Source organism: Pleurodeles waltl, chromosome 9 (genome assembly GCF_031143425.1).
Source record: "Pleurodeles waltl isolate 20211129_DDA chromosome 9, aPleWal1.hap1.20221129, whole genome shotgun sequence".
Classification (NCBI taxonomy): Eukaryota; Metazoa; Chordata; class Amphibia; order Caudata; family Salamandridae; genus Pleurodeles; species Pleurodeles waltl.
In genome coordinates, this window is record NC_090448.1 from 390122414 (window position 1) to 390150125 (window position 27712).

At 44.4% G+C, this 27712-nt stretch overlaps 1 protein-coding gene across 2 annotated transcripts in view; it reads left to right on the top strand.

The window, feature by feature from the left end:
• Positions 1-891: 891 nt before the first annotated feature.
• TUT1 (terminal uridylyl transferase 1, U6 snRNA-specific) overlaps positions 892-27712 on the top strand; it is a 533529-nt gene continuing 506708 nt past the window's right edge. The window contains exons 1-2 of one of the 2 annotated variants that reach the window (XR_011198711.1): positions 919-1052; positions 6196-6333. Coding sequence is in view for 1 of the 2 variants with exons in the window: in XM_069207048.1 (XP_069063149.1) it covers positions 980-1052 (73 nt within the window). In the remaining variant the exon portion in view is untranslated. Of the gene's footprint in view, positions 1053-6195; positions 6334-27712 lie in introns of those variants that run through there. The other variant, XM_069207048.1, reaches the window with a different exon arrangement.

A 27712-nucleotide genomic window follows, 5' to 3' on the forward strand; every position in this document is an offset into this window, starting at 1 on the left:
TATATATATATATATATTTTTTTTAAGTTTAAGGTACTGTAAAGGCACAGACGAGAAAGCAATGTGGAGAACACAAGAGTGACCTTAACATGGATATGGTTGCCACCTTGTATAGTTTTTACCGGTCAGGCCCAGCAAAATGAGTTGCCAGCCCTAAACATGGAAGGTATGGGGAGAAGCACAGGGCTAACACAGAGCATCCATACCAATCGAATCATGGGAACTACTTTTTTTTTCTTCTTCTTCTTCTAAGAATGGCTTTATTTTAAATGTTTCCCAACTAAAATTGCCCCAGCTTCAATAAAAGCCAATGGAGAAAATTTCCAGACTCCTCCCCCCCCCCCCCCCACCCCGAACGATCCCACCTTGAAACCGTTGGTATATATGATTGAATGCTCCTGGGGGGCGGCTGAAAAAGATATATATATATATACACTCTTGTGGAGAGCTTTACCAAAAAGAAAAAAAAGTGCTTGTGAAGCAAAAGTAGCGGAAGCCTGGAAAAGTCAATTAAAAGAGTTGTTAAAAAACTATGCTCCGCGAGAGGGCCAAACACAAGATTTACAAGCTGGGAAAGAAAAAGCCAAATAAGAGTGGCACCGAAGACCCTCAAACATAAGACATGAGCGAGCTCCAAGCCTCCCCCCTCGCTATGTTGTTGGTCAATATGTCTTTCGCAACCAGCAAACCTAATAAAAAGCGACACTAGACAATAATCTTTCTAAAGAAATAGCGCTAGCAGCGAAAAAAATGTGATTCCTAACTTCGAGGGCCCAGGGCTCCGCCGCAGAACAGGTAAAGCCAGACAATAACATTGGAGATACGATTCCCACTCTAAAATGGCCGCCAGAAAACCGGTCCATTCTAGTCACGTGGATGTGTAAACAGGAAGTGACGCAGCAGTTTTTGAGCTCCGCGCCTCGTGCCTCTGCTTCGTGAGTAGGCGTTTCTGGAACGGGACTCAAGTGCCGAGCTTGTTATGGAGGGAGACGTGGGACCACAGCCGCGTGGGGGCTTCCGATGCCGTCTTTGTGGTGTCAACATTCCCAACCGTGAGTGCCGAGGGACGGCGGGAGGCGGCACACGGCTAGTTTGCAGCGTGGAGGGGAGGAATCTAAAGAGGGAGCAGGGGAGGAGCTTAAAAGAGACATAGCAGTCAAGTGGTCCCATGTCCTCAGTGCCTGGCTCTTAGGTCTTTCTGGCTTTTTAGCCAACTTAACTTTGGGAAGTATGAAGAAAACTAGCGCATTCTACTGCAAAAAAAGAGTCATATCTGATACTTTACCGATATAGCAAAATACATTAAAGCATCACACATAAGCACACCGAAGACTGGAAATATCACACCGAAACCTTGACAACTATGTGCGTAAACTCCTGATTTTCTGAGAGATTATGCTAATTCAGTTTCCTCATTTATCAAGTTCGTTCATTTCATTGCGTATAAATGGAGAAATGAACCCCACCCACTAATTTTCTCGTAATCTCCGAAATATTGGCACGATTGTCCAACTATTCCGCTCGCTTTACGGCCTATGATCTTTCTGGGCCCAGAAAGATAATAGGTCGTAAGGCGTGCGGCCTTGCGTCTTCCGTTACCCCACTACACAATTGTGCACCCGCCAACATATGCTTGAAAATACATACACCCAGAATTTCAAATACTGAAAATAATTCTGTTTAGGTTCCATTTTCCATTTGCTGGAGGTAGGATTTAAAAAATAACAGTAACATTCATTAGCACAAATGAAATGAACCAAAACTGCAATTTCCAGAATGCATTATGTTGGTAAACAGTGACTTCAGTCTGGGCTATGAATTTTACAGTAACACCACCAGGGAATTAATTATTAATAGGGCTTCCGCTTTTATGGTATTAATTTTTTAACATTTCCATCTGTATTTATCCATATTTATTTTATAGCTATTTTATTGGTATTTATCCATATATATATATATATTTTTTTTAGAGTAAACTTAAATGTGAAATGGTATGTTTCCACCTTTATTTAGCTGATAAACATGCACTCATACTTTGATGCCTGTCCCGTTGAGAAGATTAGGCAGCTAAATATAACAAAACACTACACTGTCATGTAAATATTAGCATTATTGTCTGTATACATCTTTAATAAACATCAGTAAAAACGGAAAACTGGAAGCCTTAATTATTAACAACACCCACTCTCTTCAACTTAAATGTATGAAAGTTAAAGTAGGCACAGCGGAGATTTTATTATGGTTTTTGACTATAGACTGCTCTCAACATGTTGGTTTTCACTACAAAGCTACCTTATGCAAAATACACATTGTAATATTACCTTTTTTGACTGTTATACCAAATCCGGCATAAGTAATTGGAATTAGAGGAAATCTCCTTGATAAAGATACTCTGAATGAGATGGAAGAAGGCGTAAAGGGATGAACATGTGTACATTTTGCTGCTTTCCATGGAACAAGCAATAAAGGTAAAGCGTAATCTATAGAAAATGTCATGCAAAATTAATTGACTTTGACCTTGTGTCAAATTACAGCTCCCAATGTGACTCCATATTCTGTGTGACACTAAAAAGTACTGACCTTTTCTATTAACATCTCTGCAATCTGGGTCAAGTAGTTTTTGTTTTTTTAATTTAAATGCCTAATATTCTGAGGGGCTGCATGGTAGTCATGTTGGCTGATAAGACAAAGTTTCCAGAGGGACAAAAAACAGCCTTTGAAAGCATGGATATGTTCCCACAATTTTATGATAAAAACATTAAATTATTCTTTTAGCATGAAATGCTCCATGTATAAACTACTCCCAACATAATATGCAGATACTGCGGTAGTTTCACATAGCATACAAGTGGAAAAGTGTGCTGGAGATTGACAGCTACTTCTGGATATAGACTGCTGTTACATTTTATATATCTAAGTTGACCACATACTATTATTAAACCTGAGAAATAAATGATTGGTTAATTTAGGTTTGACCTTTTCATGGAAATAGTGGCTTTTTGCTTTTCAAGGTCAGTGTCTTTTAATTATTAAGCTGAACATGTCCCTTTTGAAAAATACTTTGGAGCTTTGTGAACTATGTTTCCATTCAGCAGCTGCATGCTGTCTGGAATGGTACTATCAGGAAAGTAACAGTCTTCACGCCCTGCAGGTTTGCTTATGGAACCAATCTCTTCCACAGTTCTGCCTCCACATAAGTATCTCTAGTCACCCGTGACTGACACTCCTTGTAAGCTTCAGCAAGTCAGGTCATAAAGTGAAATTTACAGATAACATTTTAACAAGGAGATTGTAGTCTTTAAAAATTTGGTTCTACTTCTAATAGACAAAGAGATTTGCCAGTCTCTCGTTTTTTAGGTCAAGCTTTCGAGGCCTGTGCTGCATCCATTTTTCCTTCACCAAGAACACCGAATATCACCACGCCTTCCACCCCGTGCAGAAACTGGAGCAAGGTCACCTCAGCCCAGCTCACCACCACACTCTGCCATTCCACACCACGGACGCCAACACCTCAGCCCACATCCGGCACCATTGGATCGCCCACTGCGCCAACACTCTACCCCTACTCAGGAAATCTGCCAGCATTCAACACCACAGGAAACCCAGCTTGTTCTCCCCGACCTCCAAGAATCAAAGTGCACCTGCAAAATCCAGAACATCTACAAAGAATTTGCAAGCCTAGACCTGCCCCCCCGCCCACCAGCAGTGCCACAGACTCCAACCCCTGCCGACCCTGAACCACTGGACCCTCCTCACCCCAGAAGACACCCTGAAACTCATGAGTTCGATCAATTCCAGGGCACCGTCGGGTCCATGCCCCCACCACATCTTCAACCGAGCTGGTGCCACCATCTCTTCCAAACTATGTTGTACCATCAACCGCTCCATCAAGACTGCTGCCTTCCCAGATGACTCAAAACATGTGGAGATAAACCCTCTACTGAAGAAGCCCTCAGCAGACTCAACGGTGCTGATCTCAATGCTCCCTTTCCCAGCCAATGTAATCGAAAAATCGATCAACACACAGCTTTCTGAGTTCATTGAGACACAAAACATCCTGGATCCCTCTAAATCTGGATTCAGGATCAAACACAGCACCAAAATCACACTCCTCGCAGCCACGGATGACTGCATCCTATTGGACCACAGCAAAACCGCTTCCCTCATCCTCCTTGACCTCTCCACCTTGTTTGACACAGACACCCACACTACCTTATGCACCAGACTATACTACGTCAACATCTGCTGCAAAGCCTTGGAGTGGACCCGCTCCTTCCACAGTGGCAAATCCAGAGAGTCAGGCTCCCACTTTTCACTTCCAAACCAACTGCGGAGTCCACCGGGGCTTCCCTCTGAATCCCACTTTCTTCAATGTCTACATGACCCCGTTCACCGAGATCATCAGACACAACAGGCTCAACAGAGTCTCATACGCCTCATGTTTCCACACACTCTAAACCTGCTCCGGAAGATTTTCAAGCGGATACCCGGCAACGCTTGGAGAACACTCGCCCATGCCCTTGTCAGCAGCAGACTCTACTACGGCAACACACTCTATGCTGGCATTAACAAGAAACTCCAAACAAGAGTCCAGAGAATACAGAATGCTGTGACTAGACTCATCCTGGACATCCACATCTCCGCCCACCTGAGACCTACACTGGCTCCCTGTAAAAAAAAAAATGCATCACTTCTATTTTCACACATGCTTACAAGGCTCAACACAACAGACCTGCCTACCTCACCCACCACCTCTTTCTATGCTGCCCCTGCACCCCACAGGCAGCTCCCCTCTACTCATCTGGCCATTCCCACCACCCCTGGAATCTGTGAAGAACGCAGCTGGAGTTCAGGAAGGACCTCAAGACCTGGCTCTTCGACTGATCTGCATCCACTCCCCCCCACCCACCAACGCCTTCCGAATTGAAGAATGTGTTTTTACTAACACGAGTAGGGCGTGTTTTAAAACCAACATATACGTCATCAATTAAAACAGATATATAAAAATAGAATAAGACACTCATAGTTTCATTGATGGTCTTGTCGGAGACAAAAACAAACAGGACGTGTGGAAGGTTAGTCCTTTTATCTTAACACCATTAAAGGGGAAGGTCTCTTCCTGTGGTGGATATATTGTGTTTTTAGGTTGCGCTTTCGAGACCTGTTGTATATACTATGTTTTGGCAAATGTAAAGGAAGAGCCTGTATTGGCTTTAATTGGTCAAATCATTCGAAGCTTCGTGATGACAAAGATTTATTCTTTTTCAGTGGTAGTACAAAGAGTTAACAAGTGAGCTGTGAAGTGCATGGTTTCAAATGAAATTATATTTATATAGCACTTACTCTCCCTGACTAGGTGTTGAAGGGAGTTATGTAAAAAAATGGCATCATGTACATTCTGGGTATTACTAAAATGTATATTTTGTAAGCAACGTTTTATTTTAAACCTTTTTTGTGAATTTTGTAGAACAGAATGTGGCCATCTTAGCTTGGGAAAAGGTTATTTTAGCTGGTGCTTGCTCTAACTCTTGTATTTTCTAACCTGCTCTCCCATTCACCACCCCCACCTGATTGCCAAAGGTGATAGCTTGCCTATAAGTGAGACCTGTTGGCTTTGCCAGCGCTTGTTTTTCATGTAGTGCTTGCTCAGAGTTCTATGACCTTTATAACAGAGCTCCGCTTTCTGCCTTATTCCTCCAGATTATCTCAGAACTCCTCTGTTATTTGCAGTAGGTCGCCTATAAGTGCAAGCTATTGGCTTTGCTACTGCTTGTTTTCTTGTAATGCTTGCTCAGAGTTCTGTGACCTTTTATAAAAGAGCTCAGCTTTCTGCCTCATTCCTCCAGATTCTCATAGATAGGTCTTGAGCCAACCATGTTATCGGTACCTCTGGGTGGGGGTGGGGGGAGTTCTAATATGCTTTATTGGCAAGGTATGGACACCTAGAGATGGAAAATATGCTATAGCAAGTCATAACTCTTTGCCTTTTGTGAGTTGCCACTCCACTACCAATATATAAATAAAGTAAATGGATTTTTTTTCATAATTTGTATTATTGTTAATTTTATTATTAAAAATAACAATTACATTAAATATCATTTTATAAATGGGTAATAATTATAATATTGATTATGATTATATTAAGTACATAAAGTCAGATTTATACTTTTTTTTAAAATTCATGTATTTTTCCAGAGCTGGTGGTGAATGACTGTTCAGCATTGTGAAGAAGACTGAAAAGACTGAAACAATCACATCCTGTCCCTCTGATCCCCAGGGTATAATTCATTCATCGTCGAATGTCCAACCTGGAGTTACGTTGACAAGTCTGCAGGACTACTCACCATGGAAAACTTTGTTAATGGAAGCTCAAGGAAGGAATCACATTCCACTGTTCGACATTGTGAGATATGTGGAAAGCAACATGGTTCCCCAAATATTTTACCACAGGAAGCGCAGGAGCCATTTTACAATGAAGAGAGATTGACAGACTATTAAGCGAAAAGCTGAAGCAAGTGTCAGTGCTGATGCTGGAACAAGTGAATTCATGAGCAAACGCTTAAACAGAAGAGCATCATTAAAGTGAAACATTTATGGTGAAGAATTTATATTTTATGGAAGATAAAATGCTACAAGGGAAGATCAACTTGTGAGAAATTAATCAAGGCCACGGAGCTTAGAGTTGACGACAAAAGTCTTTGAGCTTGTGCAATTATTAATTGTGATTCAAATATTTTAGCAGCTTTTAGAGGGACAAAGTTACTGCAGAAACCCTTTGTCATGCATCCTGTTATATGAACTATACAAGGGTTAAAGTAAAGGAGGAAGATCATGCATCTAGCATTCAAAATGGTGATCGATACAAAAATATGAGAGATGAAGCAAATATTGAACTATTTGAAAATATTAGAACTGTGATTATTCTTAACAAAGAAGTGCGACTCTCACAGAAAGCCTTGAAACCCTCCTGAAATGCAGAGGAATACAGGGAATAGACAAATCAACCAAAAAGCAAATTCAAAGAAAATTGGACTCCCAAGTTCGGCGACAGCCTCCACATATTCCCAGACAACCAAGGAAAATTATTGTCCCAACCTGATAGTGCCATGATACAGGACGTTGTAAGAGAAAACCAGAGTTTGAAAAGACAATTATCATTTATAAAGGTTAAGGCAACGGACATGAACAAGATAATTGATCAAACATCTCATATAAGAACAATGATTAAAACATACTTGACATCATCACCACAGCCATATCGTCCATCACACGATAAAGATTCATTTATAGTGCCCGTTTATCTTAAATGGTTCCCATTAGGACTTCTGACTGGATATCCAGAAAATACAAAGTGGTCCAAAAGGGTTGCGTTACTGATGCAATCATTCAGTCAGGACATAATATATGCAGTCACAAATGGCCAGCAGAACACCGCCCACCCCCCACAAGCAGTTATTGCTCCAATATGCCTTAAAAACGCTGATAGGCAATGTTGAAATCATTCGCACTCTAATAAGACGTGGTCATGGGATTTCATACTCGCAACTGGAAGAAACTGATCCTGCCTTTTGTTCTCAGAAACTTGCTGCTACCTTTAAATGAGCAAATTGTTCTTCCAGCTGACATTCAGCCTAATATCTTTACTGACTGGGCATGAGATAACTTTGATAGGCTCAAAGAGAATCTTACTGGGAAGATGAAAACTCACGGAATCAAAATAAATGTTCCAAACCATAGAAATTCACCTGTTTTGGGTAGATTTATCTCAAGTAACTATAATTTGTGCCCTTAGGTAACACTTATTCGTGCCCCCACCATGCACAGTTTTGTTTTGTCAAAAAGTTTGCTGCAAATATTACATTGAAATTATCAATGATGTTATTGATTACTATACATTAATTCAGCCACCGCTGCGCACTGCCTGTGGCCAACCCTATAACCACCCGACCCTTTGCTGCGCATGGCCTTTTGGCAGTGAGCAGTGTGGGGGTTGTCTGTGTCCGAAGGGCCTGGCTGCTGCCATTCTTGCGGCTAACCTCTATAACCGCCCAACCCCACGCTGCGCACGGACTTTGGCTGTGTATAGCAGGGGTTGGCCGAAGGGCCTGGCCTGTGGCCAAACCCTATGACAACCCAACCCCACATGACACCCCACCCCACCCTTTTAGGCAGATTTCTGCCCTGGGGACCCCATTCCCTGGGGCCCGGCATGTATGTATGTAAATGATGATATATATATATATATATAACATTTTTTTTTTTTCACTGAAAAAAACAAAGGTTACAGGGATGTTATAGTTGGATTCTGAATTTCCTCCCACAAAACCATAGAAATTCAGCAGTTATTGTTAACTCAAGTAGCCACAACTCACGCCCTAAGGTAACTATAACTTGTGCCCCGCCATGCACAGTTTTCTCATCAATAATTTTATTGCACATGTGGCAATAATAATATCACTGATGCCATAGAAGTTGTCATCAATGATGTAATATGTGCAGTAATTAGCTGGTTACTTGAGCTAACTATAACTGCTGAATTTATATGGTTTTGTGTGAGGAAATTCAGAACCTAACTATATCGTCCCCGTAACCTTTATTATTTTTTCCAGTGAATTTCTATTGTTTTTTTAGCACACACAGATGTAAATATAAGCAGTGCGCACACTGCCGAAGGCCGTGTGCGGCAAGGGTTGGCTGCAGGGCCTTGTCTATAGCACCCGGACCCAGACGGTATCCTATCCTCATGTGCAGCATGAGGTTGGATACAGTCTTTTTTTTTTTTTTCTTTTTTCCTTCAGTTTTTCTCTGAAACTGGACTGCAGGCGTGTCTAAGGGTCCTGTGGAAAAATGAATGGGGAAAACTCATTTAGGCACCCCCCTGTGCCCCCCCCCCCTTTGACAGATCAACCCGAAACTTTTAATACAGCAGCTGAACTTTGTTATTATTGGTAAATGCTTTACGGTTGCCCCTTCTCGGGACGGTTTTGTTAACCACCTTGCAGACTGCCACTGTTACATGGAAAATTGCACGATTGCCGATATGTATGGCTGTGAGAGAGCTTCTTTTTCTTTTTGTGTCTCCCCTTAGTGCTCATGGCAATTTGAATCGGCTCGCTTATGTCAGCTGTTTTACTTTTCATTTCAATTTATGTGGCAAGAAATGTTCTGTTGGGAGTTTACAACGCTAGTAGCTCTAATTAGAGCAAGAGCAAATGCAAGACCAAATGCTTTGCAAAGGCCTGGTCTTATTTGGTGTAAATCTGTTCAGTGGTTTTTGAGATATTTAAAGAAAACCTAATTTTTATACGTGGGCGGAGCCTAAGCACAGATCTCCTGGTGAGTCAAGCTATCCTGGCCGATGAAGGGTGATACCCTGAAACCGATCCTAGGATGCTTATTTCCAGTCCAGGGAGGACCTGGCTTGGCAGTTCGGGCTGGACTGTTCACATGGGGAACAGGGTCAAGACTGATTTGCATATGGTTGGGTCCAACTGGAATGGCATGGATAGCAAAACAAAAAAAACAATGGATTTAGGCCCAGATCTCTGCATTGGGGGTGAAGGTTTGACATTGTTCAGCATTCCGTCCATCACTTGTTCTTTTTGCGAGATTTGATTGGCTGCCAGCTGTTCATCCAGGAAGTGGGGCCGCCATCTTGTGACCAATATACAAAATAGCACCCCATTGAAGTGCTTTGTAATGAATGGCAGGTTCTGAGAGACAGAAAAAAGGAGAACGTAGAAAGGGTGCTAACATTTTTAGTTCCAGTGAAAATCATTTGTTGATGGTACCATACTATTTTTTAGGAATTGTGGTGTGTTCTAAGGTCATTTTACCCTGCTAGATTTCACGAATCATGTTTGAGAGATAACTGTGTTCTCATGATTTTCCCATAGAGGTTATGGGAGGTGCTCCAGAAGCTAAAATGAGAGCATATTTTCTGTAAATTCATAGCTATATGAGAATGAAGTCTGACATTCTCATTAAAACGTACTTCCAACAGAAGTAGCCTGTCAGTTGTGTCCCTTGTGTTCTACTGCAGCCTCCCAGAGTGTTCTAAAGAACAGCTAGAGAGCCAGCAGTATTACTTAAGACAAACACGTGGCACACCTGAAGCCATTGTGATTGAATCAAACTGGTAAAACCAAAAACATTTAATTTAGAAGGGAACAAAATGAAGGTGTTCATTTTGTCAGAGATTATGATTAGTGCGATAGAACAATTAGAACACGTTTTAAGTGAGTTCTAAATATCTTCCTGTTGTACGTCAAGCAGAAGCAGCGTGCCAGTCGATTCCCCTGTGTTCTGCTGCAGCCTGCCAGTGTTCTAAAGAACAACTTGAATGCTAACAGTCTTACTTAGGACAAAGTGTGGCACACCTGAAGCCATCTTGATGTAATCAAACTGGTAAAACCTAAAACATTTAATTTAGAAAGGAACATTTTGAACAAGGTTCATTTTGTCATAGAAATTATGGATTGTGCTGTAGAAAGAAAAATTAGCAAGTTTTAAGTGAGTTCTCAAATATCTTTGTCTTATATTTCATTAAAACATTCTGACATCTGGATTGAAACATGCACTTTCAACACCAGCAGCAGACTGCCAGTTTTCTCCCTGGCAATCAGCAGCTTACACTGTTTCTAATGAGCAACTAGAGTGCTAACATTCTAAATATATGCCAAAAGTGTGCCACAATTGAATTCCATCTTGAAGTAGAAAATAAGGAAATTAGGGAGCCAGCCCCTGCGTCCACCTCCCACAGTGCATTGCAATGGGCATCTTGCTTAACGTTAAAAAACCGCAAAGGTTACAGGGATGTTAACAGAATAAAAAAAAAAATGTTAGAAATTCACCAAAAAAACAAAGGTTACAGGTACATTATAGTTAGGTTCATATTATACATGCCCAAAAAGAAATTCAGCTGTTAGAGCTATTTCAAGTAACTATAACCTGTGCCCTAATGTAACTATAATTCATGCTGTCGCCGTGAGCAGCTAATTACCCGAGATATTACATCACTCATGACATCTTTGACATCATTGATAATATCACTGTAACATTTGCAGTAAAAAATTATTCATCAAAAAACTGTATGGTGGGGGCTCGAGTTATAGTTACCTGAAGGCACAAGTTATAGTTACTTTGGATAACTCTAACTTTAACCCCTGAATTTCTTTGGTTTCATATGTTTCAAATATGATCCTATGTATAGCGTCCCTGTAAACGTTGTTTTTTTTTTTTAAGTGAAAAAAATATATACAGCGCCAGAGCACCGTAAAGAAAGAGACCAATTGAGAATAGACCTGGTTGAAAGAGTGGAAAAAAAGCAAGAGGAAAATTGTACCAGATTCCACGTCAATCATCATCATTAATCTTCTTAATATTGAACCTACTGACCTGATCCCTTTGGAGCAGAATCAATTTTGATTTGCATATAGCTGGTCCATTTCTGGAGTGGCATAAAGAGCATAAAAGGCTGGACTAATATTCATCCGAGTAATTACACTATCATTCTATGCATCCATTTTTTACTTTGCTAAGTGAAGCACTCAAAAGGTGCGACAGGTAGGCCCATGTGTGGGCTGTGTGCTCAATGTGCCATTGGGTGCAAGCTGCCCTTCACTAATGCTGTTCACTAAGTACAAAACTGGTCTTGGGTTGCTTATTTTCCTCTCTAAAGAGAACATGGCCTGACAGTTCAGGCTGGACTCTTCATGTAGAAACAGGAGTAACCTGATTTGTAAATGGCTAGTTCTTGTCTAGAGTGGCATAGTGAGCAAATAAACAATGGACCAAAATGCAGCAGTCCGTCGTTATCATTGGCTGATATTAATTTATGCATTCCATCAATTACCTTTTTGGTTTTCCAAGAATTAAAAAGGAGACAGCCCTAAAAATAGTCCGGCTTATAGCATTTGAAGTGACTATCTCAAAAACCCATCACCATAGCATCAGGATGTGTTTCATTGGAAATCCTTGACCCTACCTTGCTGAGTCCTGGTGGCCAGATGACCATCCACTGGAGACCACTAGGGGTAACAGTCAATGTTACTGGAATCTTGATTCTCATTTGGCTCTTAGTGAAGGACAATTGGCCAAATAGTATGCCAGTTCCCACCATTTGTCTAAAAAGTTGTATTTTTGTTTGCACAGGCCTCTGTCTCCAAATCTACTGGTCACTGTAGAGTTTTTGTGGTAGAATATCATCCAAGAGGACAGTTGTCACTAGCTGGGAGTCACAGTGACCCCAGTAACCACTAGTTTAATGGGAAAGAAAAGTGACAGAACTTTAACTGGCAAAACTGTTTTTGAATAATTCAAAGCTCCATCATAAACCTACTAGAATGGTGACTGCATGCCAAGGGGTAAATATTCAAAGTCTAGAAGCCAATCAGCAGCAACAAAGCGAGTATGTGTGAGCACCCCACAGGCATGGGTGGACAATACAGTCTGATGTTTTTCAACTTGTGAAGGCAATTGAGCAGCTCGTCTACCCTTGTAGTTTTTTTGCCCTGGGAATCTGAAATGTGGTGGTCTTAGCACTCTCCCTGTCCTATTGGGTCCTCCAGTCAGTTGAGATTTGGCTCACATCTTCTCTTTCATCAGGGCACTTAATCCTGACAGGCACAAGCTAGTTCCTCGTCCAAAAGAGTGGTTGTTCTTTCTCTCTGCATGTCAGGCAGCAAAGCTATGTCTCAGACTTGGGGCTAGTAAGGGAAGAGATAGTTGTGTAACGGTGCCATCCCTGTCTCTTCGTTTTCTTCTGGGTGCTGGTGACAGGCCATCATTCATCCACCCTTGAAGCCCGAACTGGTGGGCTCCCTGCCTTGCTGTCCACCCTTAGGTTTGCTCTGGTTGACTCAAGTGGGTGTGGAAGGGCTGTGTCTAGAGAGCCATTTCACAGGAAGATGTTGTCAGAACAGGCGGGAAAAGAGGAGGGATATCTTTTCCACTGGCAAGTGAAGTCCTGGTACTTCTAGATTTCCTATCACCTAAAGTCATGGGGCTGCTTTCTTTGGAGTGGGTGTTGGTGTTCGTACTCTATGGCACTCACAATTGTCACCTGCGTACCTAAAAGCACCATATAGAGACAAATTAAAAAATACAGTATTAAAGCAGTATTCTGATGAGTAATTATCAATGTTGCTTACATTGCATAACAGGGATTTGAATGAATGACTATTTGTATACTGCAAACATCTACAAATTGAGTGTCCCGCCTCCGCCACAAGACGTAACGGGGAAGAGGGGGGGAAAAAACAAGAGAGGGTATTATTGGTTGAGAAATAGGGTTTCAGGGATTTGCGGAAGGCATATTTAGTTTGTATAGTTATGAGCTGAAGAGAGTGGCAGTTCCAGATTTTGACAGTACATACTAGGAAGGATGTCCCTCCACGTCTATTTTTTTAAACAGGTGATTGCTGGAACGTAGATTTCTGCTGGGCTGGTATTCAATGATTATTTTGTTCAGATAGCTGGGGCTAGCATTGTGCAGGGCTTGATGTGCTAAAATGAGTGCTTTAAAGATTAACCTTTTGCCCACTGAGAGCCAGTGCAGTCTGGCGAGGAAGTGTGACGTGGGTGTGCCTTTTTGCAAATTGAAGAGAAGGCGCTGGGGTGTTTTGGACCTCTTGCGGTCGCCTGAATAGGTATGTGGGTAGACCCAGGTACAAGGCATTTGCGTAGTCCAACCTGTAAGTAATTGTGGCTCAAACTAAAGTTTTACGGTCCTCCCGAAGGGGAAGGAATTTCCTGAGAACCTGGAGTATCCGTATACAGTTTCTGGCAACTGAGTGGAACTGGGTCTTTAAAGATAGGCCATTGTCAAAGGTGCCTCCCAGGTTCCTGGCTGCCAAAGTAGACAGAGGGGGTGTAGGCCCATCCTTGGGCCAGTTGCTGGCCCAACTCAAATTAGGACCGAAAACTATGATTTTGTTTTTATCCGGGTTGCAGGCCTCGAAAAATCATAACATTTTTTACTAGACCTGAATAATCTACTCAACCTAACTGTAAATTACTTGACCCGTAAACTGGTCTCAAATTGTGTGCTCCTAATCAAATAACGTGTTTTATGAAACCACCTTTTTCTTCATTGTCACATACGAGAGCACCTTCAAGTATTCAAGTTCACCATTTCTACTGTTCAAAAAAACGTTGTTTTTGATTACTAAACGTTTGATCCATGTATAGTAAGAATCAAACCCACATACACGGTGCACATCCTGGCTTGCCTCTTAGTTTACTAATATCATCATCAGCAGGGGCAGGAATATTTCCCAGTTCATGCTTAAAACCCACTTTATTAATATATTACTAAGTGCACTGACATTTACAGACAGCACATTTTCCATTGAAATGGCCACAAACTATAGAGTGCTTAAGCAATGTTTGGAAATTGGGTTTCAGCAAAAATATTTAACATTTGGATATCACCAAGTAAGGTGTTTCGATTTGTTTTCATCCTATAAAAATCTTTTTTTTTTTTTCTCACCACACAGAATTAGAAAAATGTGCGGGTACAGTTCACCTATTAGCAATTTCAATGTTGTTAGTAAAAAAGCCTGACGTCTTAAAGACTTTCATTTCACACACTTTGCACAGCACCATTATCACGCAGCTCACTTTACAAAGTCCTCTAAATTCACAGTCAGAAAAAGAAAAGTAAATATAGGAAGACAGACTGACTTTAGACCTGTGTCACTGAGTGCAAGCAAATGAGACAAGATAACAAGCTTTAAAGGCATCTTTATTGCTCATTCTCTTAGTGAGTCAACAGAACACCTGTTATTTGTCAGCTCACCAGAACGGGCGAGTAGGCCCTAAAAATAGCTTATCCTGATGAAATCTAACTTGCCATGATGAGAGGGTGAGTAGATTTTTCAAGGCCTGTGGTTGCATTGTAGTTGGCTCTCTTTGAGCCAACCTAAGATTGCTCCCGTCCACTATGAGAAGGATTGCTTGCATGTGTCTGAGTTCTCCTCGTAGGAGAAAAACAGTTGCGTGTCGTCAGCATCAGAGACTATTATGGTGCCGAATGACTCTACCAGGGTGGCCAGAGAGGGCCATCTTATGTTTACCTACTTCAAATTTATGCATGAATAAGACTGGTTTCTCCGCGGCTGATGAAAAGTGAACCTGCACCCATACTCCTAATGCAGGTGGCATAAGCATGGTGGTTGTAATATTCTACACATCCCCTTGTCATGCAGTTCCTCGAGGATTTACCGGGATATGGCTAACTCTGTAGCACTAGCAGTGTTATACCTTCGGCCCCCATGGTTATGCTCTATGAAATGTTGCACTCGACTAAACACCTGAGGTAATGACTGGGCACATTAATATCTAATGCAGAGATTTGCTTCTTGAGGAATAGTAGAGCCCTGGTTTCCACCTACATTTAGGCAGTGGGTCTCTGAAAGGATGTTTTTCTCCTATGGTAGGCTGATTTATGGACTGAATGACCAGATTTGGGTCTTTGAAGACATCAGAGCATAATTCCTGTCAAAGTGGTAACTCTGAACTGATTGAACTATTAACACCCTAGACTCCTGTCATTGGTAGGTGCTGCTGTTTTCCTTTATCATACGCTTCCCTTAATAGTATTGTTTGCTTGCTCCCTCTTTTTATTTTATGTTGCTTATGTTTGATTTGCTCAGCAGTGGGTCCCTCCTTAACTGTTTTGTTCTGTTATGCAGACTCTTTCATTGGTCATTTATCGTTTTTTTGTTTTTTTTTGGTGTGCCTATGTTTGCCATTCCGCCCTCTGCAAGCTTGTGAGGTCAAACATGCACGCCTCATTAATTGGTATCTCTGTACCTTTTAGGATACCCTCCTGTGCCTTTTTAAATGCACAGAATGCTTATATAAGGGTGGCCCCAGGAGTACTGTGATCTTCATGCCAAATGTTTTGCCATTTCAACATTCCACTTCCATATAATGGCTCAATCAGATTACTGTGAGGCCATTTAATGTTTGTCGCTGTCACTCTTTGTTTAGTCACAGAGCATCAGCACTCCCCCTGCCATCCTGTTATCATTAACTGCCTGTGTTAGCTAAATTTCCAGTTGCTAATACTATATCTTCATTTTATAGGTCTCGCCTAATATATTGCGCACATGCGCTTTTGCTGTGAGGGGTATTATAAACAGTAAAGGGCTTGGAGCCCACCCATTACTTACCATTTGTTGACTTGTAATTCATTTTAGCTGCCTCCTAATTGCTCATCATAAGCCTTGCATCAATTATTTTTCTCCAGAGCATGGACCAAGTTCGAATTGTTTTTTTTAAAAATTTGTGTTCTTCCACTATTCATCCCCGAGCAGGGGACGGAGAGCTGTGATGGACACGCTGTGATTCTACCCCATTACAGTCTATCCCACTCATCTACTCCACTCCAATCTATACCAATTATCCCAGTCCAATCCACTCCAATCTACCCCACTCCAGTTTACCCCATTCTATCCAAACGCACCCCACTCCAATCTGTCCATCCCAATCAAACTCGCTCACCTCCACCCCACCCCACCCCAGTCTAACCAACTCCAATCTACCCCAACACACCCTACCTTAATCCAGTCCACTCTAATCTACCCCAGTCTCTCCACTTTGCAGTAGTCTACATCACTGCACTCCAGTCTACCCCACCCCAAACTATCCCATTCCAAACTACCCAACCCACTCCAGTTTACCCCTCTCAATCTACCTCACTCTATCCCACTCCAATCTTCTGGAATCCACTCCAGTCTACCCCACTCCAATATATTTTACAGTCAACTACATTGCAATCTACCTCAGTCAAGTCTACCCCACGCCACTCAACCCTACTCCACTCTGATCTCCACTCCAATCGATGCCAGTCCACTCCAGTCTACCCCACTACAGTCTACCCCACTCTATCTACTCTAATCTACCCCACTGCACTTCACCCAAACTACTGTACTCCAATCCAGCCCAATCTAGCTCACTCTACTCCACTTCAATCTACCCCAATATATACTCCACTCCATTCTATCGCACTCCAATCTACACCACTCCAATCTGATCTACCCCAATCCAATCTACCATATTCCACTTGACTATACTCCAATACACCCCTTTTCCACCCCACTCATGTGCATTGCCCCACTTCAATCTACCCAACCCCACATCAGTCTACCCCAGTCCACTCCACCCCGCTCACTTTACCCAGCTCCACTCGTCTTCCCAACTCCACTTCAGTCTTTTCCACTCCAAACCACCCTGTAATACCCTACTTCACCCCAATCTACCCCTGTCCACCCGACTACAATCTACCCCACTTTACCCAATTCCAATTTACCAAACCACACTTCACTCAAATATATCCTACTCTCCCACCCCATACCCCTCTACTCCAATCTACCCTACTCCACACCAGTATACCCACTCCACTCAACTTCACTCCACTCTTCTCCAATCTACCCCAGTCTAACCGACTCCATTCAAGTCCACCCCACTCAGTCTACCCCAGTCCATCAAAATCCACCCCACTTCACTCTACTCCAAACTATTCCACCCACCCCATCTATCCCATTCCCATCTGCCCCACCCTCCCTCACTCTAATCCACCCCACCCAACTCCAGCCTACACAGCTCCACACCATTCTACCCCACCTTACTACAGTCTTCACACCACACCACTCTATCCCATTCCAGTCTACCCGACCCCAGTTTACTCCAGTCTTCCCCACTCTGCTCCAACGTATACCACTATAACCCCCTCCAGGCTACCCACTCCAGTCTACGTCACTCGTCTACCCCAATCCAATCCAGTCTACCTTACTCCAGACTACCCCACTCCAATCTACTCCACTCTAACCCCCCCTCCCTGCCACTCCATTTTCCTTCACTCTAATCTAAAGCACTCCACTCTAATTTACCCCAGTCATCTACACTACAGTCTACTTCACTCCAGTCCAATCTACCTCACTCCACTGGACTATACCCCACCCTACTCTAATCTGCCCCACTCCAAAATACCACCACTGTACTCATCACAAGCTATCCCACTCCACTCTGAACTACTCCACTCCAATGTATCCGCTGCACACTAGTCCACCCAATCTACTCCACCCCATTCTAATCCACCACACTCTCCTCCACTCTTTGCTCCAGTCTACCCAGTCCACCTCACCCGATCTACCCCACCCACTGTCCCCACCGGTCTACTCATTCTAATCTGCCCCACCCCACTCTGCCTCACTACAGTCCACTCCACAGTACCCCAATCTACCCCACTCCATTCTACCCCAGTCTACACCACTTCACCATAATCACCACCACTCCACTCTACCCCATTTCACCCTCTACCCCACCCATCTCCACATCACTGCAATACACCCCACTCCAATCTGCCCCCCTTTACTCTAGTGTACTCCATTCCACTGTACCCAAATCCACTTCACCCCACTCCAATCTACCCTACCCCACCCTACTCCCCCCCCCCCCCCACACCTTTCCATCCCACTCCAATCCACCCCACTCCAAGCTACTCCACCCAATTCCAATCTACCCGGCTCCACTCCAATATGCTGCACTCAAATCTACCCCACTCCAGTTTACCCAACTCTATCCTAATCTAGACTACCTCACTCCATTCTGCCCCACACTGCTTAACCCCAATCTACCCCTCTCTGCTCCGATCTACCCCACTCCACTGTACCACAATCTCCCTCTCTCCAGTCTTTACCAGTCTACCCCACTCCAATCTACCCCAGTCTGTGCAACTCCAATCCACTACAGTCTACCCCACTTCACTCTACCTCTCTCCACTCCACCTCTCTCCATTCCAATCTTCACTCTGATCTACCCCACTCCACTCTGCCCTCTCCAAACTGCCTCAGTCTACCCCACTCAAGTAGCCAACCCCAGTCCTATCTACACCACTCCACCCCACCTCAATGCACTCCAACCTACTCAACTCCACTCCAATCTATCCCAGCCTACCCCTCTCCAATCTGCCCCTGTCTACCTCATTCCAATCTATCATGATCTACCCCACTACAGTCTACCCTAGTCTACCTCATTCTACTCCACCTCATTCTTCCCTACTCCGGTCTACCCACTCCAATCCACCCTACTCTGGCCCAATATACCCTGTTCTAATCCACGGCAATCTACCCCACTCTGCTGCAGTCTACCCCACTTTCCTCCCGTCTACCACACTCCAATTTAACCCTTTCCAGTCCACTCCACCTCACTCCAGTCTTCCCCTCCATACCAATCCATCCTATCTACCCCACCCCCGCTACCTCACTCCAATTCACCCCAATCCACTACAACCTACCCAACTTCACTCTACCCCAATCTATTACACTCGAGTCTACCCAATTCCACCCACTCCACATTATTCTACCCTACTCCGCCCTAATCTTCCCCACTCCAGTATACCCCAGTTCACTCCACTATACTCCACCCCACCCACATCTGCCCCACTCCTCTTCACTACAGTGTATCCCAATCTACTCCACTCCAATCCACCTCAGTCTACCCCACCCCATTCTAACTCACTCAACTCTGATCTACGTGACTCCACTTCAGTCTACCCCACCCCACTCCACACCACTTCAGTCTACCGCAGTCTTTACAGAGTTCCCTACTTCACTCCAATCGAATACACTCCACCCCAATCTACTCCAACCTACCGCGCTCTAGTCTACCCCACTCTCGTTTACACCACTCCAATCTACCCCGCTCCAGTCTTCTCACTCGATTCCAATCTACCCCAATCGACTCCGCCCTGGTCTACCCCACTCTAGTCTACCCCACTCCACCCCAATCCACTACACTTGCTCCAATCTGCCCTACTCCACTACACCCCAATCTACCTCACCCCACTCAACGCCACTCCACCCCAATCTACCCTATCCACTCCACCCCTCCCCAGTTTACTTCACTCATATCCACTCCAGTCTACCGCACCTCACTCCACTCTGCCTCACTCTTCTGTTCCCCATTCTGCGCCTCTCCACCTCAGTCTAACCCAGTTTACCCCATTCCAAAGTTCCCCACTCCAATTTATCTTATTCTCATCTACTCCAGTCCACCCGACTCAGTTACTATCAATCCCACTCCATTTGATTCTACCACAGCCTACCCCACTCCACTCATCTGCAATCTATGCCGATCGACCCCACTCCAATCTACTCCTCTCTAGTCCTCCTCAATTTACCCAACTCCACTATACCCCAATCCACTTCACTTCTCTCTATGACAATCTTCCCCACTCCAGTCTACCCCATTCCACTGCACTCTACTCCAAGCCACTAACTTTTAGCCATGCTGAACAGTAGCCACACTGGTGTACAACATGGATAAAACTTTGCCAAAGCCAATAGCTCTTGCGTAGGCAAGACCTATTGATTTTGCCACTGCTTGCTTTCTAATGGTCTTTGTTATTGCTAACATAACTAATGTTCAATACTTCATGGTTTTTTCTGCACCTTTGCATTGCCATCTATTAAGATGTGGACAGAAAGTGGTGTAAATCCTATAATGCTCAGAATAAAATCATTTATCATAACCAAGTGCACAAATACGCCGCTTAGGAAAACAAAGGGATTGTGTTATTCTAACATGACAAAACAGTGTCCGAGAACGTTTTTGAAATAGTGGTTACTCTCTCCACCCTGACCTTGCGACTTATGAGGTTAGACTGCCCCAAGAACTGATGTCCTTATTATGTTTCTGTGAAAAGATAAAGAACATTTGACATGACTTAGATAAAATAGCTTCTGTCACTGGCTCCCTCACGGAACCTCCACAATGGTTAAGCTAAAGTGGGGAGGCACGCAGATGCTTTTTTCTCATTTCAGAAGATTTCCACACCCTTAAAAATAATAGTTGATAGCTGTCCTGTGTTAAGACATAAAAACGTTTTAAAATTGATCTCTCCCTGGATCAGGCAAATTATTAATTCCTTCTTTACCTAATGTGGTGTTCCTCTCCCCACTACAAAAAGCAATCCTGAGATCTACGTAAAAAAAAGCAAAAAAAACATTATTTGAATCCATCAGATCTATCCAATCATTGGCTGATTTTCTTCGTTCGTGTGTTGACAAATTAATGGAAAGTGTGGTTAGTATACACCTTCAATCTTTTGTAGAACAAATTGTCTCGGACTCCACCCAAGTCTACTTTAAAGCATGCTTTTACATAGAAAATGTTATGTCATCAGCGTGGGATGACCTGAGAACAATAGGCAAGAGCAGGAGTTCGGGAATAGTTATTCTTCAGGACATATTTGCTACATTTGACACTCCAGTAATAGTAACAACTTTGCGTCTGAGATGAACTATATTTTCAATAAATTGAACCCTACAAAAACTGAAATACTTCCCATTTACAATAATATCAATCTTTGGTAGTCATCCCTCTGGCCAGCTAACCTAGGCAATTGCCCCTCTTCCACCGTGACACATGTCAATTTGGGAGTGTATATGGGCACCATATTGAATCTTGATAAACTAATAACCAAGATCATTAAGTCTTGATTTTGTTAATTCTGCACTATGTGCTGGATCACGCCTTTACTTTTTGTACTCATAATTGCCAGTACATTTGCCCAAGCTCTTTTGGACTACGGAAATTCAGCCTATTTAGGCCTTCCACAAAAAGATCTGAACTGGTTGCAAAAAATTCAAAAATGCTCTGGTCAGGGTAATATTCAGTCTCAAAGTTTACTCTGTCTCCGAGTATCTCTAACAGCTGCAATGGCTTCGTATGAGGACGCTCATTCTCTTCATGTCAGCCTTTATGATCTTTACAAAGTCCATTCTTAGCTTCCTGTCCTATAAATAAGAAAAATGCATCCCTGTGAGAAACCTTTTATCCTGCTATAAGATCAGCTTGCAGGTGCCCCAATTCAGAGGCTTATTCTGGGGAGGCAGGGCTTTCAGAAGACAAAAGGTTGACCTGTGGAACCCGATTCACTTGGAAATCTGAGCCCAGTATCTGCTTCTAAAGTCCTAAAAACTTGGCCATTTACTCAGTAATGTGGGTACAGTTTTATCCTACTGTAGAATAGTGCCCCTTTTTGACATGGTCACCTCCACTTCTTGCCTGGTATTTGATGCAGTTTTGGCTGAAAGTGCTCTGGGTTCCTGCTAATCAGGTTCCCACTGCCAGATCTCTTTCTCTAAAACTGTGCATTTGTTCCCCAATTGGCCATACTTTTGGCACCGCAATAAGTCCCTAGTAAACGGTACACCTGGTACCTCGGGCATGGGTACCAAAGAGGGTCCCGAAGGGCTGCAGCATGTATTGTGCCACCCTCAGGAACCCCTCACCTAGCACATGCAGACTGCCATTGCAGGCTGTGTGTCTTGGTGCAGCTAAAAGTGAAAACACGATATGGCACAGAGCCTAGGCGGCATGTCTCCTAACAGTGCATGCGGTATATGTAAACCACCCCTACAGCAGGCCTTTCACCCTGCCTTAGGGGTATATTATATTACATGTGTGGAAATAGCTGAAAGAGCAGAAATGCCCCTGCTATGTTTTTGTCAATTCTTAGACATGGTTAGTGAACAGGGAAGCCATTTTTAAGTATATGTGCTGGCTACCAGTCAGTACGAGTTCCCCAGCTACATGATGGCTTCATTGAAACTAGGGATGTTTGGTACCAAACATCTCGTATTAATAAACAGTCACTGATGCCAGTGATTAATTTATTAATACATGCACCCAGAGAGCTCCTTAGAGGTGCCCTCTGAAAAACCTACCACTACCCTTGTGCTGGTTGACTAGCTCAAACTAGCCTTCCACCACCAGACATCTTTCTGACCCCCAGGGACGAGGAGCTTTGCTCTTTGGCAGACAGAAATTACTGCTATAGCAGCGGGTAATAACACACCCCTCCCAACAGGATGTTCTGCAAATGTGCATTCCAGAGCCTGGGGCTTCAAAGAAGCCCACCACCTTTGATATGTAGATCTGGCTTACCTCAAAGGAAAGGATGCCGAACCCCTGCCCTCGGGCCCATGTGGCACCTGGACAGGTGTGAAAATTAGTAGTCAGAGAGGCTTGCCTACCTCTCAGGTCACTCTCACCCCTAAAGTGTGCTGCCTGATGTGGACCCAACTTTTGAAAGTGCCATCTTGGTGATGACAGAACTAGGAACTCTGGGACAGGGTTAAGCCCACTTCCCACAGGAAATGGTCACATAGGGGGCATGGTGACCCCAGGGGTAAGTAGCCGATTGGATACTACCCTACACTCCCTGAAACGCCCCTAAATTCGGTATTTAGGGAAGCCCCTGGCACCAGAAAATCAGACCCAGCTGACCTGAAGGACACTTCAGAGACGCAAAAGCAAAAACTGAAGACCAGTGATGGTCTCAGCACCAACCCTGCCTGTTACCTTCGATAATCACGCCAAAACCACCTCATCCTCCTGCTGCTGAAACTCCCAAAAGCCCAGGAAGACTGCCAGCCTTCACAGCAACATAAGGGAACTCCTGTAGAGTAGCAGAGCTGCTCTCCTGCATAGTTGCAGGCACCCAGGAACCGCTAAAGAGGACTCCGGATCGCCAAAACCTGCTGCTTGACAGCACTGCTGGACCAGCCCATGCTGAAGTGGGCCAATGGTACCAGCATAGTCCCCAGCCTCTCCAGAGACAGTCCATCATGGGTTTCCCCACTGCGACCTTCACACAGATGCTGTATTCCCCCCCCTCAACCGTGACCACCTCCCGTGTCAGCAAACCTGATGGTCTACTGCTCCCGGAAGCCCCAGACTGAGGAGACCACTGGTGTCTCTGTGTCCCCCAGGCTTGTGAGACTTGAGCCCACTTGTTGGTTCACCCGGACTGGTCCACCAGTCAATGCCTGAAGGCCGTTTCTGTGGGTCAACCTCCACCGCCACTGGTGACCGACACCCGATGGTCCAAGAAACCTCTGCACCCGAACACCCCAGACCCAGGAGAAGAGGACCACTGATGTCCCCACTTCCCAGAGTGTAAGACCTGGCAGCTTTTTGGCGTGTCTCCCCTGTCTTTTTGCTTGCTGACCTCCTGTTTTTATGGTTTACTGGACTCTGTTTTTGCTGGTTTATTGTCTCAGAGCACTTTAACACTGCTGATCAGTGGTATCCCCCTAGTAAAGTGCCCCAAAGATGCCAAGAGCCTGTAAATCAAAATCTACTAGTGGCTGTTCAGCACTGATTGTGCCACCCACATAAGTAGCCCTGTAAACATGGCTCAAACCTGCCACTGCAGTGTCTGTGTGTGCAGTTTTAAACTGCCAATTTCGACCCTTTTGGTACTTGGAAGGCACCCCTAAGTTAGGCCCTAGGTAGCCCCATGGGTAGGATGCAGTGTATTTAAATGTTAGGACATGTACTGGTGTGTTTTACATGTCCTAACAGTGAAATACTGCCAAATTCGGATTTCACTGTTGCAAGGCCTATCTCCATCATTGGTTACATTGGGGCTGCCTTTAAATAACTTAAACTCGCAGATTCCCTTCGAGAGCAGATAGAAATGTGGAGTTTGGGGTCTCTGAACTCACAATTTAGCAATACAACTTTTAGTGAGGTTGGTTTTTAGATTGTGAGTTTGAAAATGCCCCTTTTAGAAAGTAGGCATTTTCTTGCTTAAACCATTCTGTGACTCTACCTGTTTGTAGATTCCCCATCTGGGTCAGTTTGACAGTTGGGCTGTTCACACCTCTCTTCTAAACAGTGACAAAAAGGGACCTGGGGTGTAGTCTGCACATCTTGATGAGCCATCTGAGCTTGAGTAGAGGGAGAATTGGTCACTTACACCTGAAAGGGCTGTGCCTGCCCTCACACAATGCAGTCTCCAACCCCCTGGTGTCTGCCTGGGGCCTGGCCTGGACAAGGAAGGATCTTGCAAACACTTGAGACTTTGCTTTGAAGTTTGCCAACTTCAAAGGCAGAAAGGGGTATAAGAAGAGGACCCAAAACCCCAGACTTTTAGAATCTTTCTGGAATCAAGAGGAACCTCAGCCAGGAGAAGAGCTGAAGGAGTAGTACTCTGCAGTTGCTGCTTCTGCCTGAAAAGAGTGCAAAGGGTGATCTTTGCTTTGTGTCCTGCTTTAAAGGGTCCTCCAAGGGCTTGGAGTAGAGCTTGCGTCCTGTTGGAAGTCTCAGGGGCACCAAAGACTTCAGATTCATCGATCTGCAGCACTGGGAACTGTGTTTTGTGCTGTTCAAGAGGAGGAACCACTGCACCGCCGCCAATGACGCTTCTGGCCTGCACCATGACCTGCCGCTGCTGCACTGCCCCACTTCGCACCGCGAACCTGATCTCACCGACGTAGTCATCGAATAACTCCGCCGAGCCGCTGCTCACACCGCGACCTGTGGTCCCCGCACTCCAGCATTGCCTGCTCACACCGCAGCCTGTGCATCCCCGATGATGCCGCTCCTGCTGATACCGGCGCTGCTGCCTGCACCGTGGCCTGTGGACACTGCTTGTGAGGTACACAAAGCACCGTCCCATCCCGCAGCCCCGGGCCACAAACGCCAGCATCATTGACTGCTGCCTGCACCGTGGCCTGTGGATACCGCTCGTGAGGTACACAAAGCACCGTCCAGTCCCGCACTGTTGGCTAAGGCCTACTGACGACAGCGCTTCAACAACGATGACGACGCTGCCTGCACCGTTACCTGGTGACACCTCACGTCGCACCGCCCCACTTCACTCTGCAGCCCTGGTTTCACCTCTGCTGCTGGACGCCTTCTCCAAGCCGATGCCTACACTGTGACCTGGGGGCACCACACGTTGCATTGTCCCGATTTGCACCGCAGCCCCGGCTCCATCCATGCCAGCGCTCCTTACTTCATCAGCCCGGAGTTCGATGTGTAATGCGTGTAACTTCAAGGGCCCGGCGATCCCCGCACTGACTCCGTAACCAACCTTGTGACGACAGCAACGCCGCTCTCTGGAGCTCACTGCGAGGATCACAATGCCCTGCAATTCCAACGGTACTGTTTGTGGGTCTCTGACACAGTAGCTGTCCCGCGAAGCTGCGGCCGGCCTGAACTGTTGGTTTTGTAGATCATGACTCAGTGATAGCCCCAGGTGGAGCTATTGACTTCAAGGAACTGTATTTTTAAATACGTCTTTAAAATTCATATCTTTAGCACTGTATGTTGGATGTTTAGCCTTTTGGTCTTGTTTTACACAGATAAATATTGGTTGTTTTTCTAAAACTGGTGCAGTGTCCTTGTGGAGTATTTTCACTTATCTATGTGGGTTATGTGCAAATGCTTTACACATTGCTTCTGAGATGAGCCTGACTGCTCGTGCCAAGCTACCAAGGGTTATCTGAGCGGGTAGCTCCCTTATCCTGACTAGAGTGAGGGTCGCTGCCTGGACAGGGTGGAAACCGACTGCCAACTAGAGACCCCATTTCTAACACTGACCATATCAAGACCTGAGCCCACTCGATAGCTAACCTAACTTGTCACCCAGTTCTAATCTGCAGTTTCTTTCCAACTGGACTGATCCCCATTGACTCACATTGGGCTCCTGATGCCATATTACACCTCTGCACCTGCCCGCCTTAGCGCCACTCCATGGGACCTGCAGGGTGTGGTCCTGACCCTTGGCCAGTACTCACCTTAAGTCCAGGAGGCTGGTGCCGTAAATTGCTGTTTGCCATATTTGTTGTTCCTCCCTAGGATAACATTGCAGCTTTCAAGAATTGCACTGTCAGCTCTTCTACACTGTAAAGATGTATTTTTTTTCAAAACATACTCACCTGATGGTATTGATTCTGGTGCCGAAACATAAATAAAGATACTTGTTATTTTTGTAAATTGGTGTGGATCGCCTTATTGAGTCATGTTTCTTATTTATTGACTGCGTGTATTTGCAAGTGTCTCACACTCCTTTCTGATAAGCCTAAGGCAACTCAACCACACTACCCAAGAAAAGAGCACCTTGAGATTGCTAGAGCAAGCCCTATCCACTAGTAAGGGAACCCCTGGACTCTTTGTATGGTATATCTCATTTTGATATGCCAAAATAAGTAAAACCAGAAAACACAACACAATGACTGCTCTTACTATTATACCTTAACACCTCTTAAGGTGAATTACTGGGCTCACAAGACCTTACTCTGGTAATTTCCCTTTATGGAAGTAGAAGCCTCATGCACCTCATAGTGTCATGCTTCATCCTTGGCTTCTACCCCCACCCTGGTAGAGTTGGTACTACCAGGGTGGACTCGACAGTCTGGCTCCTTTGAGTAGAACAGAAGGGAGTTCTTGATAAATCTGGATAAAAAGGCTGGGATCCAGAATTATAAAAATACCTTGTGTTTACCCCTGGTAATTCCTTTAACCCCATAGTTGCCAGGCATTTTCCCCCAAAGGTGCCAGGCCTTTTTTTGTCTATTTGGGGCAGTTCGCGCTTATGCCCTCATACCTTTTGTCCACATAAGCTACCCACGCCAAATTTGCGTCCTTTTTCCCCCCAACATCCTAGGGATTCTAGAGGTACCCAGAGTATGTGAGTTCTCCTGAAGGAGACCAAGAAATTAGCCAAAATCCAGCGAATATTTCCTTAAAAAAAAAAAATGGGAAAAAAGGGCTGCAGAAGAAGGCTTGTGTTTTTTTTTCTCCTGAAAATGGCATCAACAAAGGGTTTGTGGTGCTAAAATCACCAGCTTTTAGGAATAGGCAGACTTGAATTAGAAAACCCAATTTTCAACACAATTTTGGCATT